Below are 14678 nucleotides of genomic sequence, written 5' to 3' on the forward strand. Positions count from 1 at the left end.
AAATATATTTGAATTAGGCTCAACAACCACCTAAATTATTATAAGGAGGATGGAAAGAGTAAATACTAAATCGATATTGTAAACTACTGCAGAACGTAATTTGCAGCTCCAGACCAAAGTTAACAGAAATGACAGCACAGCTGGTGAGCAAAATAAATAACATGAATATTACAATCATGTCCAGTGCATTACAGCTCTTCATTTACAGAAAGCGAACATAGACCAGAGCACGTAAAAAACGCTAAACTCGTGTTAGTCAAATGGTGCTTGTGTTTTACAAAGAAATATATTCACCTTGATGAAACGTATCATTTATTTAACTATGATCCATATATCTTACATCCGTCACAGGCAGTACAACTGTACACAAATGTTAAACAATAAATGACATTTTGCCCTCATACACGTATTGCAGCCCACAGCAGCGTTAGATCCACAGCTCAGCTGCTGAAATGAACAAGAGAAGTTCACAGAACAATATTTTTCAGGGAGTAAGAATATGGTTTTGTTTAAAGCTCGCTGGCTGTATGTCATTTTTCTGCGCGCTCACAGAGGATGATGAAGCGGACAGGTAGCAGGACACAGGCAGCAGTGAGGAGACACCTGCAGCTTCCACCGGACAGCAGCGACACGCAGCCGACCTTCAGCCCGGAGGATGATGCTGTTTGACAGGCACCTCTGACACGGCATCACCCACCGACTGCACCGCTGATATACAGGCCATTTACTGCGCCGCGATTCAACACATTCAATACATTTCCATTCAGAATTGATTCAACAAAATGACAGAAGATTGTGTCCGTCCTGCTGCAGGCCTGCTCCTTAAAGCACGGCGATGAAAAACTGTCACATATTGATCTCTGCGTGCTATCCATGGCGCTTTGCAGGCGGTGTTTTGCTTCCATCTGACTTCTCTGATCAGATTAGAAACTGGATATAATCCTCTCTCACAGAGCGATTTTCAATATTACTAAAGTATATTCTATTGGGCGAATTTGACAGATGTCTAAACCTTGTCAATCTGAGCCGCGTGATGCTCTGACTGCTGTTAAAGCTCAGTGAGGATGTTATCTACAGACTGAGGGCGACAACATGTTGATACACGAGACCCACAAATTCGGGTCATAGCAAACATCCCCCCCTCCCCCTCCTTTAAAGGCCTATATGAAACACTGTTAGAATATTCATTTAAATAGGCCTTACGAATAAAAGGAAAATTCTGATTAATATTTTTAAATAAAATTAATAATTGACCAATTTTAATAATTAATTCATAATTTAATAATTTTGTAACAAATTGCGATACCTTTTGTTTTAGCCTCCTGAACACGTTGCTGGTGATGCGATGCGCTTATTTGTCGCACAGATGTTTCTCTTGTCCGTAATAATTTAGCACAAAACAAAAGAAATACAACAGCACGTGTTCACCATCTTCTCATATTATATTCTATATCTTTTTTTCCTCTCGCTCTGTTTTATGGCTTATTTATGATCTTCCGCTGTTCACAGAGATATTTTCACTTCACACATCCAGCCGGTCCAAACGCTGCGGACTGGGTTTAAACAGAACACCAGGTCGGCAAATACTGTTCAAGAGTCGACAGGCACAGAACAGGTTGAACAGAACAGGTTGAACAGAACAGCGTAGTAAACGGCATGAGAGGCAAATTATAACGATCTCAAAGCTTCACTTCTTGATCCAATCATCTGTTTATACTGTATGTGCCTGCTGCTCTCTGTCCGTACTGTAGCCTATGTAGGTCGGGACGGCTGACAGTCTGTACCGGCTGGACCGACTTCACCTCCGATCACTGATGAAAAGTCGGCGCAGAGACAGCAACAGGACAGCCGCCTCTCAAGACCCAATGAGCTCCCTGTACAGCCGGCTCTGCCAGCTGAGAGGCAAATTAACGACAATACAGGAAGACGCACAGTTCAGTAAACACAACGTGCTGATAGAAACCCCAGCTGTTCTTATCAGGGAGGTCACATGATGTCCAGCAGCATCACAGCTGAGGCTGCACTGACGAACCGAGAGCGTTCATGTGTGGAGCGTCACTGACCTCTGCTGGACACACTGCTGCCTTCACGTGCTCTTCCCGAGCTTCATCTGCAGAGACCAGGTTTGAGAAACTTTGAAGTTGATTTTCATGCAAAAAAAAATAAAAATAAGTCAGCATTTCTTTAACATCATTGATATAATATGTGGATTTCATGTGCAGATGACAGAAATCTTCTTGACTTGCTTTCTGGAAAATAAAGTGAACAGAGGTTGAACATACCATTCCAGCTGTTCTTTGTGAAAGGTTGTTTTGATTAATCTGTACGTTTCCAATAAACTCAAAACTCGTAGCTGGGGTGAAAGGAAACATTAGGAAACTGGTGAGTATTTGCAGAACCAGCAGTGGAACGAGGCTGTGCAGATATTTTGCTTAACGTACAACAAGGACATTTCAGCTGCCTGTGAAACAGTCTGTTTAATACTGACTCCCCTCTATGACCCCATGAGCAAACAAGACCAACAGCAAGAATATTGGCTATTTCCATAGTTATAGTTATTCATACCTGTCACATTTCGGTCATGATTTAAACAATTTTTTTAATGATGCTACTCTGTTAAGACAGAGTGGATAAAAACTACCATAAAGGCGTTCTGTGATCGTCATGGTTTAAGGTCCGTAGCAATTATTTTACATGAAAATAAACTAGAATTCCCATATAAGGCATGCTATCCATTCAGTTTCAGCCTAGACTGCTGAAAACGAATTAAAATGGTCAAACTACAGAGATTGTATGCGTTTAAAAAACTAAAAATAATGTTTACAGTCCTGCTACATTTTTTTCCCCCCTTAGTTTGCATCATTGAGCTGTCAGATATTTAGACTGTCTGGGCTGAACATCAGAGGTTCTTTAAAGACTCTTCACATCTTCAGCCTAACAATCACTGTCATGTTGTAGACTCAACTGATCACAATGTATGCACACCAATGAGAGCGATCTGTAATACGAATGTATTCACCCTCTCTGCCGGATTAAAGTCACCACCACCCACACCACATTTATTCTGATAACGGAAAACCGTGCTTAACCAGACTAAATAAATCAAAATGTCTCAAATTAAGCAAAACTGAAGCAAGTAGAGAAACGCTTTGTTAATCCAAAGTCTGAGCCAGGCATTTCCCATCATGCTTTTACAGTCGGTGGAGAGCAGATGCAGTTCCTGGCTCAGAAAACTGAAGCTGTGGGGATTTACCCAAACCACGGGTGGATGGTGTAAACTCATGATTATCAATGGCGAGAATATTGGCATTGCCCATCTCCTGTGTACATTTGTTCAATAAAGCCAAAAATAGGATAAAATAAAGGCAGATTCAATTCTTGTTTTGAAAATGCAGTTCTAATGTGTCAGCATGGATACGCTCCTTTTGTTTTGTGTAATTTTAGAGAGTTACTCAAACACATAGAATCTTGAAGGTAAAAAATATATAAATCCAACAAGCATTTATTGTGTGGATGGAGATAACGCTTGATATTGTGTTACCCAACCGTTATTAAAAACTCTTAAATCCCTTTGGAAGATCCTCAAGTAAATTCTGAAGAAACGGCAGCTTTGAATGAGAATTTGCCAACAACCCCCTGAAAATACACAACTGTGTCCAACAAAAGTCTGCTTTAAACCAAACCAGCCTGAATTAGCTGGTTGCCTGAACCTTAACGCCGATTTCCACCGATGAGACTGCAGCAGCACGAACAGAAGCCTCTCCTACACAAATTCAAGGAACAAACAATGTGTCAATAAAATAAAAATTAAAAAAAGTCAACCTAATCTGACATGGGGTCTTTCATTTCCTGGAGCCAGGTTAATGAGTAAAGGGAAAACTCTTAAAATCAGTAAAGTGTATGAAATTATTTTATTACAAATATTTTTTTTAAAAAGGCCTCAATACAAAATATTAAGAATCAGTGTACTTGTATCAAAATTCAGCCCAACAACTATAAAAAAAGGAAAACTAAGCTGAGGCCATATGTGGAGCGGCAGACTACACGGGCAGTGTCCAGGGGTGCTACCACTACTCACCTTCAGTGCAGCACAGCAAACAGTGCAGTCAATAGTGTATACCTGTGTGTTTACTCACATACAAAACGTGAAGGGACCTCACCACGGGTGCCGAGCCTCCCAACAATATGGCACTCTGCTTAGGAAAACTAAACAAATGGTCAGAAAAACAAATAATCACATAAAGAATGTAGCAAACAACAAAGTAAAGTAAGGTAACCCAGTTGGTTTAAAACACAAAACTAAAGGCACAACTGTGGCCAAAACAGCAGTGTCATTTTGCAGGTGAACCTGAAAAAGGGGAAACTAAAATTAGCTTAGTTCACTGCATGTTAAAATACATTTTAAAACTAAGCCTACGCACCACTCATGCACCAGACAAAGAGAAAATGCTCTGAGCAAACAGGGATTCCTCACATGGATGCCGCTGGGACAGCAAACACTGCCAGCCGCAGGAAGCAGAGCAGAACAATGGCTCACAGGTGCCTTATAGCTAGGAGGAGTTGAGTCCAGGCTGCATTCACCAGCACTACACCTTGCTCTTTGCTAGGGGAGTATACCCCACCACAATCAGAAGCCATACCTGATTAAGTGTTTCTCCATGCATCTCCCATTGGCTTCAATACTGTTGTGACCACAGTCTGGAACCAAAGCAAGAATCAGAGATGTAATGACCTTTCCTTCTTTCTTAGGTTCCTTGGACTCTCACAGTGATGATGTATTTCCACTTCTTTGGTTTTCCAACAAACTAGTGCATAGAGTGCTGCAGTTATTAGATGTTATAAAGTGATTTAGTAATGAGTCCAGGAAATCAGTTAGCATTTTTGCACTTCTGGTTCCCTCGTCTCAAAGTCACAGAGTTTTTTCGGTTATGCCTAAAATAAGGTCTGTGGTTTCCACATGCTTAAGATATTAAAACTTTTTAGTCTATGACATAAAATACATCACTTAATGTCCCACAACTGAATCATAAAGAGCGTATGTGTCTTAAAAACGGTTGTTGCTAACAAGTGTCTAAATGAGAGCACAGAAATTGTCGGGGACATTAAACGTCTCATGCTAAACAAGGAGGCTTCTGTCGGGGCAACCACACATGACACATGAGGCCTCCACCACTCTGTGACTGACCCCACTTATCAGTACATTCATTAATAAATGTTTGTCCATAAAGTTACATTCATTCTCTCATCACATTCCAGCTCTGCTTTGCTTAACCCAAATTATTTCCGCAGTTAATTTAATATGTATGCTGGACCCTCACCTGCCTGATCAGCAAGAGCTTTTATTGATGCTATAATTTAGACTATGAAATGAAATTGCTGGTCTCATGATTAAAAGCAGCTGTGTTCATAACTTTTATTGATGGTTTACCAATATTAATATTTCCCCATAATCTGAATTATAATTCCCCTACATCTTTTCTACATCTAAAATACTGTGAAGCTTTTTTGGGACGGAGTGCATGAGTGGTTAGTTACACACAATGTGATTCCTGCTTTGAATGTTTTGACGCAAAAGCCAGACGTGTCATTATATTTCAATTATATGTCACTTTATACTCACAAATGTAGATTTCTGAAGTTGCTCCATGTTTTTTGGCATTTAAAAAATTCAATCAAAAGCTATAGACTTTCTAAATGACTTGAGTTACATATTGATTTAAACCCTCTTAAAGTTCATTTACTTTTTTCAGATGTTTTGTCTGTTGTGTTTGTCTATGTCTTTGTCATTATTCCTCTTGCTGCTTGGAATATCTACGAGCTGTGTTCAACAGTTGTAACTCAAGCTTGTTATTTGAAGATGTTAAATAAAGGTTTTTTTTATTGAAAATGAAAAATGTTGGCTGTTATTTAGTGGGTCACCGACAGGGGTCGCTAAAAGACACGGAGTGAACACTGAAGACAACGTGAACCCGAAAGTGAAACTAGAGAGCGGACAGACCAGGACTGCAGAATGGAGGTAGGTCCCACATATATTCACATTGGAAACATAATAAGCTTATTAAGGCTGAAGGATTGTGATCCATTAAAGAAGGACTAGGTTTTAGTTTTAGATTTCGTTGAGTGGTGTTCTTACATTATCCCAAGTGTTTCCAACAGTGAGACATCCGTAGGCTCGTTTTATTCAGGTGCATGGTGAGTTTGGTCGGATCAGAATGAGGAAGTACACAAAGAGCGCGTTAACACATCAGCCCTTAACATTTCTGCCCGAGTCAAGTAGATTCTCATCGGCTGTTTAACAATGAAGACAACATCTCCCATGTCTGTGATGAAGAGACTCCAGCAGCAGACATTACACTCTGCATGCTTTACAGCTGTTCGTGTCGTTTAGTTGAAAAAGACGGAGGAAAGAGTTTCGATTTAGTCTCGATCGATTAATTCACAAAAGCAAAATACATAAACATCTTTGAGTTTGGACAGAGAGCAGACAAGTATTCAATAAAACCTCCGGTTTGGGTGCCTTAACCTCAAAACTTCAAAATAAAAGCTTGCTGTTCCAAACAAATACATCAGAGAGAGTTTCTTTTTTTATCAAGTGATGCAGCACAAAAAGTGAGAGACTTAACAGAAAAACACGATGTGGGAGACAGACAGTACGTGCAAACAGTACAATTGTGTGTGTGTGTGTGTGTGTGTGTGTGTGTGTGTGTGGGTTGTGGGGGGGATGGAGATACCTGAAATGGACGAAGAGAACGACAAAAAATAACCAGAGAAGGCAAACTTTGAGTAATGGTAATAATATATGAAAAGGTTTGTTGAAAAGCTGAGGCAAACTGAATTGGCGGCATTAACATATCTGAAGTAGTATATAAGAGTATGAGGAGTTATAATAGTGGGCTGAGAATGAAGGATTTGAAATATACTCTTGGCTGGAAGCTAACCTACATTGTTGGCTTGAATTTGCATTGAGAAGCCGCTGAAGGAGTAACAGTGGGAAAGAGTCAATTACTGTGAACGGGACTGAAAAGTTGAATACGTTTCATAATGATTTAAAGATGGGCAACATTAATATTTAAACAGAGTGTCTGGCTTTAACAATGGATGAGCAGATAATATAGTTTGAATGGTTGGAAAAGTGAGAAAATGTGTGTGTTGGCTTGTTGGCACACACATGTTTGGCAGTGTTTGTATCGCCCTTTTCACACAGAGATGACACACTAGCGCCACATGAATGGCCCACCGCCACTGCAGTGTGTCATTTAACGCAGCATGCCCACGTTGCAGAACCAAAAGTGGCGTGATGGTACACATCATAGCGCTGAGATCTGCTTGGTTGTTCTTGAACGTGTTGTCCCGGTTTCCACCTGTAAATCTAAACACGTATCCTCCAACTGTTTATAATTAGATGGATGCTGTTATAAAGTGTTGTAATTGAGATCCTGACCAACCATGCGTCATAGAAAGTAACAAAGAGAAGTTTTTAGCTTTAAATTACATTACATAACCACCATCAGTAAACAGCAGACCCTGTCTGGCTCTCACTCGCTGAGAGGGAGGTTGTTTTCTGAGGGAAGTTCACTGAAGACTCGGTCAGGAGGGCTGATCGTCGCGGTGATTTTTGCTCATTAAATTTGGTGTTTTTTTTTCAATATATACGTTTCCAGAGACAGTAACTACAATGGCACAATAGTGAAAAGTGACAGGGAAATTGTGAGTTAAAGTTTTTTGCTCTGAATCGCGTCCCATAATCACCGCCATTCAACTGCAGGCTCTGGCTCTGCTGAGTCGGTAGGACAGACAGGATGATGGACAGTTTTCCACGTATCAATTCAGTATTTTTTTTCCTCATAAGTTGCCAGACACTACCAGTTAACACAGTACTGTTGTTTGGTCCTGTAACGTTGCTTTCAAGAGCCTTTATAACACTACAAATTTGTTTTGTTATTTTTTTTTTTTTTAACCATTCCTCTGTGGTGAGCTTGAATAGCAGGTACAGTAGAGACATGAAAATACAGACAATAACAGTAATAACTGTGTTCGTGGCTGACTTATCTAACAAGGCACTGAATAAAGAAGGCTACGTTTGGAGGAGCCAGCGCTGCGATCTGCGGACAACCGACTGTACACGGCCGTCCACACCAAGATCAATAACCAGGCTATAACAATAACAATGTAAACAGCGGCACCAAGAATGCGCTGCGCAACTGTGTCAGCAGCTTAGGAAAATGAATATTGATGGATAACATGGATATTGATGAACTTAAAATTGCATTTACAAAACATGTAGGGCCCACTTATACACATTCAAATGACCTCTTAGTAGTTTTTTCATCAGTTAGTTGTTAAGACAGCAATAAAAATGAAAGAAATTGACAAATATATATTGCAACAATCACAGTATCCCAAATTATCCCAAATAATTCTTCATTCCAATAAATCAAAAGGTCCACAAGTATGCAGTAACCTATAGTTCCCTCAAACAATGTAGCGAAGATGCACATCAGAGGGGATTTAGAAGTGGTTATACGCAATGCCGACTAAAAAATATGTATTCTATGCCGTATACCTGCACCTCTGGTTAAAGTTACACTCTGCAACAGCTAATTAACAGCGATCTCCACACTGCCTTCGAGCTGTGCATAAATATATACTTCAGACTGTATGTTTTACTCACAGGCTTATGCAAGGACAAACAGTAACTTAATGTTACACATCTTTAGTTCATTTAACTTAGTTCACAGAACAATTGGGCTCTTATAGAGAATAGCTGGGCTTGTAGTTCTGATTGGGCTATTTGGTGTCATTCGATTCTGACAACACTGGGTTCAGGCTGCTACATACCAAAATGCTGCAAAAAATCTGATAAAATTGACACTCCCCCCGCTCAGTTTTTCTTCATTTCCAACTCAGAAACTCAACACAGCCTAATCCCCATTATAATGTACTAGCGCTAAAAATCACATTGCTGCATTACTACCAGAGAAAAGATTTCATCCAAATTTCTAAATAGAAATGTGTGGAATATTGCATTGAGATGTACTGTAGGTATGTGGCTAATAGCTAACTTCAGCTGTCATGTCTTGTTGCAGTTTTTGAAAGACATCACCATCACCATTGATGAAGCTAATTTCAAAGACCCTGGCAGATTATCAAAGATTCTTCATTCACATGGTCCAAAGACAAAAGGTTCCTGCTACAAAGTGAGAGGAACCTATGAAGAACTGGAGAACCTTTATATCCTTCTGTCACCAATGAGGCGTCAAAACATTCCTGCCAAACATGCACAAATCAGTCATCGGGATGAACAGGCTTTAACTGCTGTCAGATCTGTGGATGTATCTGCTGTTGTTATGCTCTACATTGAGCAAAGGTGTGCAGAACAGCTTGACAAAATTTGTGGGAACACTTTTTTCATTGAAACACAGCCTGGCCTTGGAACAGTGCACAATAACCCAAGTAGCACAGTACAGGTGATTTTCAGACCACGGCATGTGTCTATACACCCTGTCCGTGCTGACTTTGTCAGACAGCAATTCATCACGTTCTACCAGAGAACTGCTTCCGACCTGCAGGTTACATCTGTCTCTGTAAGTCCACATGACCACAAAGACCTGCAGAGGAGATTTCCACATCTCCTTTTTAAACCCAGCAGCAACAGATATGAAGAAACAGTGACCGGGCCTTTTGTGCACATTGTTAAGTTGAAAGAGTTTCTTTTACAAAATACAAAAAGCTCAAGCAAGCGTCCCAGCAAATATCTGGCAGACACTCCAAACAGCACATCTGGTCCTTCACAGAGCAACGATCCTGAAGAAGAAGCATGTCCAATCTGTATGGAACCCATATTAAAAACAGAGAAAAAGACTCTACAGTGCAAGCATTCATTCTGCAGAGACTGTCTGAAACAAGCGTTTGACTACAAGCCAGTATGCCCAACATGTGGAAAGTTATATGGCATTGTGAAAGGTACACAACCTGATGGAGGTAAAATGAATGTCACCAAGACTTCTTCATCTTTGCCTGGATATGAGAACTATGGAACAATAATCATCCATTATGATATTCCAAGTGGCATCCAAAAGGTAAGACTGAAGATATGACACTCAACAATTCCAATGTCACTTTGACTTTTGCAAACAGTATTTGACAAAATAATCCAACTCAAGGTTTGCTGACAGTCCAACTCAAGGTTTGCTGACAGTCCAACTCAAGCTTTGCTGACAGTCTTTAGGCATGTTAGGACCTTTGGTTGCATGATGACAGAGGGACATCAGGGATCTACTGGGATCAACAGTCGCATTAGATCCCTGTTCAAGCCTGGTATTACCATCCTTCCTGAGTGAGCTGATAATAAGTGGACAGCTCTAAGTACAGGGGTGAACATCCCCGAGACGCATTACAGATGCATTTGAGATCTGATCACTCAGACCAGAGGTCGACCGATAGTGTGCTTTTAAGGCCAATATAATAACGATAGTTGGGAGAAGGAAAAAGCTGATCACCGATTAATCGGCCGATATTAAGAAACATATTTTTTATATTACATATATGAAAGCTGGATAAGTACAACATAGTCATCTATATTCATATTTTAAATGTTTTTATTTCTTCTTTTAAATGTAACACCTTCTTAGAACTGTTGAACTGAACATTAGGGCCCTCTCTATCCCACCTTCTTGGTGACAAGTTACGTCTCTATTCTGTACAGTTGAGGATAAAAAATTAATCTGCTTCCTCGACTTCACTTTTTCATTTCAGTCCCTACCTATAAGAGTTACAATCTCAAATATATTAAATACACTAGTTTCTATATTTATCTGACAGAAAAAGAGCCCCAGGATAAGACTTAAGACTCTTTTTCTGTTGAAAGATAAGGGAGGCCTGGGCTTGCCAAATTTAAATACTATTATTGGGCTATTACTGGCATGGATAAGAAATGATGAGGAAATAGGGTGGACCCAGACAGACCAGTATCAGTATTGCCTTTCATTATATTATTAAGTCTGTCAATAGAAATACATTTGAAAATGAATAGATAAAACATACTCTGAAGGTTTGGACGACAGTTGGAAAAAAATGCTCAGGGGACTGGAGTCAATTTCAAGAGCTATGCCAATTGTAGGCAATATAAGATTTCCTCTTTCTACCTGGGACAGTTGGTTTAGATGGGCCGACAAAGGTTTTAGCACAATTAACCAATTATTTGACAGAACAAAATCAAATCCTTTTCCCAACTTCAGGAACAATTTATGCTCCCATCAAATGATTTGTACAGGTACCTCCAAATGAGTCACTATATTACAAGTCATAAAGACCCAAACAAATAGAAGAATACATTATTAGTATAGCAGAAAAATGCAACTAAAAAGCATGTCTCTCATATATATATATAGTCCCCTCCAAAACTATTGAAACAGCAAGACCGATTCCTTTATTTTTGCTGAACAGAAATAACGGAAATAAATAACACGCCCTGCATGGCGATATGGAGCAGTGCAAGTGGAAGATTCTGTTAAGACCAGATCATTCACATACTGCTGCTGTATTATGGGCCAAGTTCACCAGTTTACCTGAAACAAGAGGCCAGCATGTTTTGGAGTGAATTGTCCCTTTAAGTTGTTCACTTTAAAATATACTACCCTGTTCTACTGTAGTCTAGATATTTAGTCTCCTAATGTAGGTCTCAATTGGCACATGATTTGGAGGAATATAGCTCTCTTGTCAGCTACACCCAAACATCAATTACACCCAAAATTCATTCAAAATGATTCCTTGTGGTCTGGTGCTTCCCGGCAGTGCTCTTTTTGTAGAGGGAGATATTAAAGTTTTAACTCAGGATTCTGTGGAAAATAATTAGATTTTCTGAACTGAATCTGTTCTCAGAAGCGATATCTTTGCTTTATGTAGAAGGAATTATAGCAGCACGACTTTCCTGCCTCATCAGGATTGACATCATCATTTTTTTCTGGCTTTTGTGTGAGTGTGCGTCTGTGTATGTTATGTGATGTCCTTTTAAAGAATGTAATAAATAATTTGTCACAAAAAAGCTACTGTTGCCCAAAAGCTGTGGACCCCCAGTCACTTGAAAATGGGCACATTAAGCAGGGAAACCTCGACTGTGTGTCTGCAGGAGGAGCATCCGAACCCTGGTCAGCCATATGAAGGTGCATCCCGTACAGCATATCTCCCTGAGTCCCCAGAGGGCAGAAGCATCCTGAAACTGCTGAAGCAAGCCTTTGAGCAGAGACTCATCTTCACTGTTGGTCGGTCCACCACCAGTGGCAGGAACAATATTGTGACATGGAATGATATTCATCACAAAACTTCGACACATGGAGGGCCAACACAGTAAGGACTTTTATTTGGTCAAATTTAACTGTACTGATGTGCATTACATACCATTAGAATGTCCCTGCTCCAGTTTCCATCAGGTAATCATATCCACATTAGAAACTATAATTATGATTGTGTTCAAGTCACAGACATAAACCATTATGCCACTAAACCATTCAGCAGGATGTGTGATATGGATTTTCATTGTGACTATGAAACTGTCCATGTGAAGTCACTGAATTTCTGTCCTTGTGTTTGCAGCTATGGATACCCAGATCCTGATTATCTCAGCCGAGTTCGAGATGAACTGACAGTCAAAGGAATTAAATGAGTCGGTCAAATGAGTTAGTCAACTGTGTAGTGTGCAGAGCTAAGATGACAATTCGCACAACACACATGCAACACTACTTGACCCCCATGATTCGATTGTTGGCCACCGCCACTTACGACTTGTGCTATAAAAAGATGTACTGTATGATTTATGGCACATAGGACCACAAATCAAGAGGGATCGTTCATGTTTTTTTAATGTACAAATGAATAATATGGACATGTAGCATGGTGGTACAGTGGTTAGCACTCTCAGTACATATTCTGTCCTTCTTTTTCTAATACAAACTCACATTAGGGAACAATATAAGGTTTTTCATTTGTAATTCCAATTATTGTTGCTTGATTTATTTTGTGTCATTCGTGTTTGAAATGACCTTGTTTGAAGTCAGTCATCTACTTGAAGCATGGCAACCATGCAAAAATGACAAACTGTGACAACCTTTTAGGGTTTTTTTGTGTGATTGAAGATATTTAACGGAACTGTTGTGAAATGGGTTATTAACAGCTTTCTGTACATGTCCAGCTCTTCTCAGTCCAAAACATGGACATCGTCCATATACCACATTCCTCACTACAGTTGTTTCCTCTGTCTTTCTTCTCCTTTTATTCAGAACTATCTACTTGAATGTGTAAATATATGTGTGTGTGTGTGTATATATATGTATGTATATGTATGTATGCATATATATATATATATATATGCACAGATTCCTCAATGCCACAAGCAAAGCCTGCTGTTTGCTATATGAATAATCATTTATTTTGTAAACCTACTTTTTTTATGGATTTTCACTTTTGAAGACTTTTTGGCTGAATGCATCCAGACTCTGTGGCCTCAGATAGGCTTGGACAAGGCCTATCTGAGGAAAAAAAAGTAGGAAATGACCATCATGGCAATAGTTTGACTACATTTACAGTTCCTTCATGCCTTATCATTCCTCCACTTGAGTTGTATATACAGTATAGTACAGTACAGTATACAGTATCTATTAAGTCATTGTATTTGTCTTTTCCTTTATGACAGAGATATAGGTCAATGTAATCAGAATTTACAACTTTCAGGTATAAGACTGATTCATTTGATGTGATTGATTTCCTTATTAATTAATAAATAGATCAATTAATCAGTGGAATAGTGCCCATTCTATCCAGTGCTTAATAATATCTCATATACTGTATATGGTGAGAACATTTATTTTAAGTTGAGAAGTTTGCAATCAGTGCATGGATTTTAAAAATGGGCCAATTGAAAGTTAATTCAACAAGTATTCAAAAAGTCGCCAATTCCTTGAAATCTTTATGTAATGAAATATTAAAATATTAAGTTAATTCAAACAAATCTTTAAGGAGACAGCAATTATTTAAAAATGTACAATACTTTAATCAAATATATTTATTAAAGTGTTTCTTAAAAACAGTGTATTGAAAAGTAAATAAGCAAAGACTGTGTGAGTTACTGATGAAAAACAGGCCCTCATCCCTATTACTGCATCCTCTCACTGATTCTAGAGAGTTTGAATAAAACAGGATTCAATCTAAAGTTATATGTTGATGTCTCAGCCATCATGCAATATTTTGATACAACCTCCTGAGTTTGTACTTTTTTCATTAAATACACTTTTTTCCTCTCATTGTTAGGTTTTTGTCAACACCGTCAGACACCATTAAAAACGAATTATTCCTATTTATTTAGGCTTACATAGATTCAGAGCTTACAAACCATTATGTCTATACCAAAAGTACACGTACTGTATATTCTATTAAATGTGGAATATTCACTTTTGTTTATTTTTTGCACTTTCACATGTTCTCCTTTAGACACTTCGTCATCTAACTTTTTTCATTAGCATTTAATATACAAAATAAGAATTTTGGACATTAAAACATTTTTAATTTTAAAGGGAGAATTACTTTAATAATTTAAATCGACTACACCGGCAGAAGAGATTGAACAAATTAATTTAAAACCAAAAACCTTCCATCTGACGGTGCTGACATGGAGCTGACATTGATGA

The 14678-nt window shown here is 38.9% G+C and overlaps 1 protein-coding gene and 1 long non-coding RNA gene across 3 annotated transcripts; one reads left to right on the plus strand and one right to left on the minus strand.

The window, feature by feature from the left end:
• Nucleotides 1-295: 295 nt before the first annotated feature.
• On the minus strand, nucleotides 296-4517 carry LOC311260874. 2 transcript variants are annotated; one of them, XR_014623066.1, is made up of 4 exons: nucleotides 4475-4517; nucleotides 4137-4206; nucleotides 2283-2353; nucleotides 296-2110 (listed from the first exon to the last, which is right to left on the minus strand). It is a non-coding gene; the product is annotated as an uncharacterized lncRNA (long non-coding RNA). The 2 variants fall into 2 exon arrangements; XR_014623067.1 differs by having other exon boundaries at nucleotides 4422-4503.
• Nucleotides 4518-5996: 1479 nt separating this feature from the next.
• On the plus strand, nucleotides 5997-14506 carry LOC311261256 (E3 ubiquitin-protein ligase DTX3L). The gene is made up of 4 exons (XM_084359746.1): nucleotides 5997-6016; nucleotides 9087-10079; nucleotides 12128-12345; nucleotides 12592-14506. The coding sequence occupies exons 1-4, from the start codon at nucleotides 6011-6013 to the stop codon at nucleotides 12659-12661; spliced, it is 1287 nt and encodes a 428-aa protein (XP_084215872.1). The 5' UTR covers nucleotides 5997-6010; the 3' UTR covers nucleotides 12662-14506.
• Nucleotides 14507-14678: the final 172 nt, after the last annotated feature.

This window comes from Pagrus pagrus, assembly GCF_965226575.1.
Source record: "Pagrus pagrus genome assembly, chromosome: 8".
Taxonomy (NCBI): domain Eukaryota; kingdom Metazoa; phylum Chordata; class Actinopteri; order Spariformes; family Sparidae; genus Pagrus; species Pagrus pagrus.

What these genes read in the sequence shown, in the direction of transcription:
- LOC311261256 (XM_084359746.1), top strand. An exon ending in TTCCAAGTGGCATCCAAAAG is followed by an intron (nt 10,080 to 12,127) that starts GTAAGACTGAAG and finishes GTGTGTCTGCAG; the next exon opens with GAGGAGCATCCGAACCCTGG. An exon ending in ACACATGGAGGGCCAACACA is followed by an intron (nt 12,346 to 12,591) that starts GTAAGGACTTTT and finishes TTGTGTTTGCAG; the next exon opens with CTATGGATACCCAGATCCTG.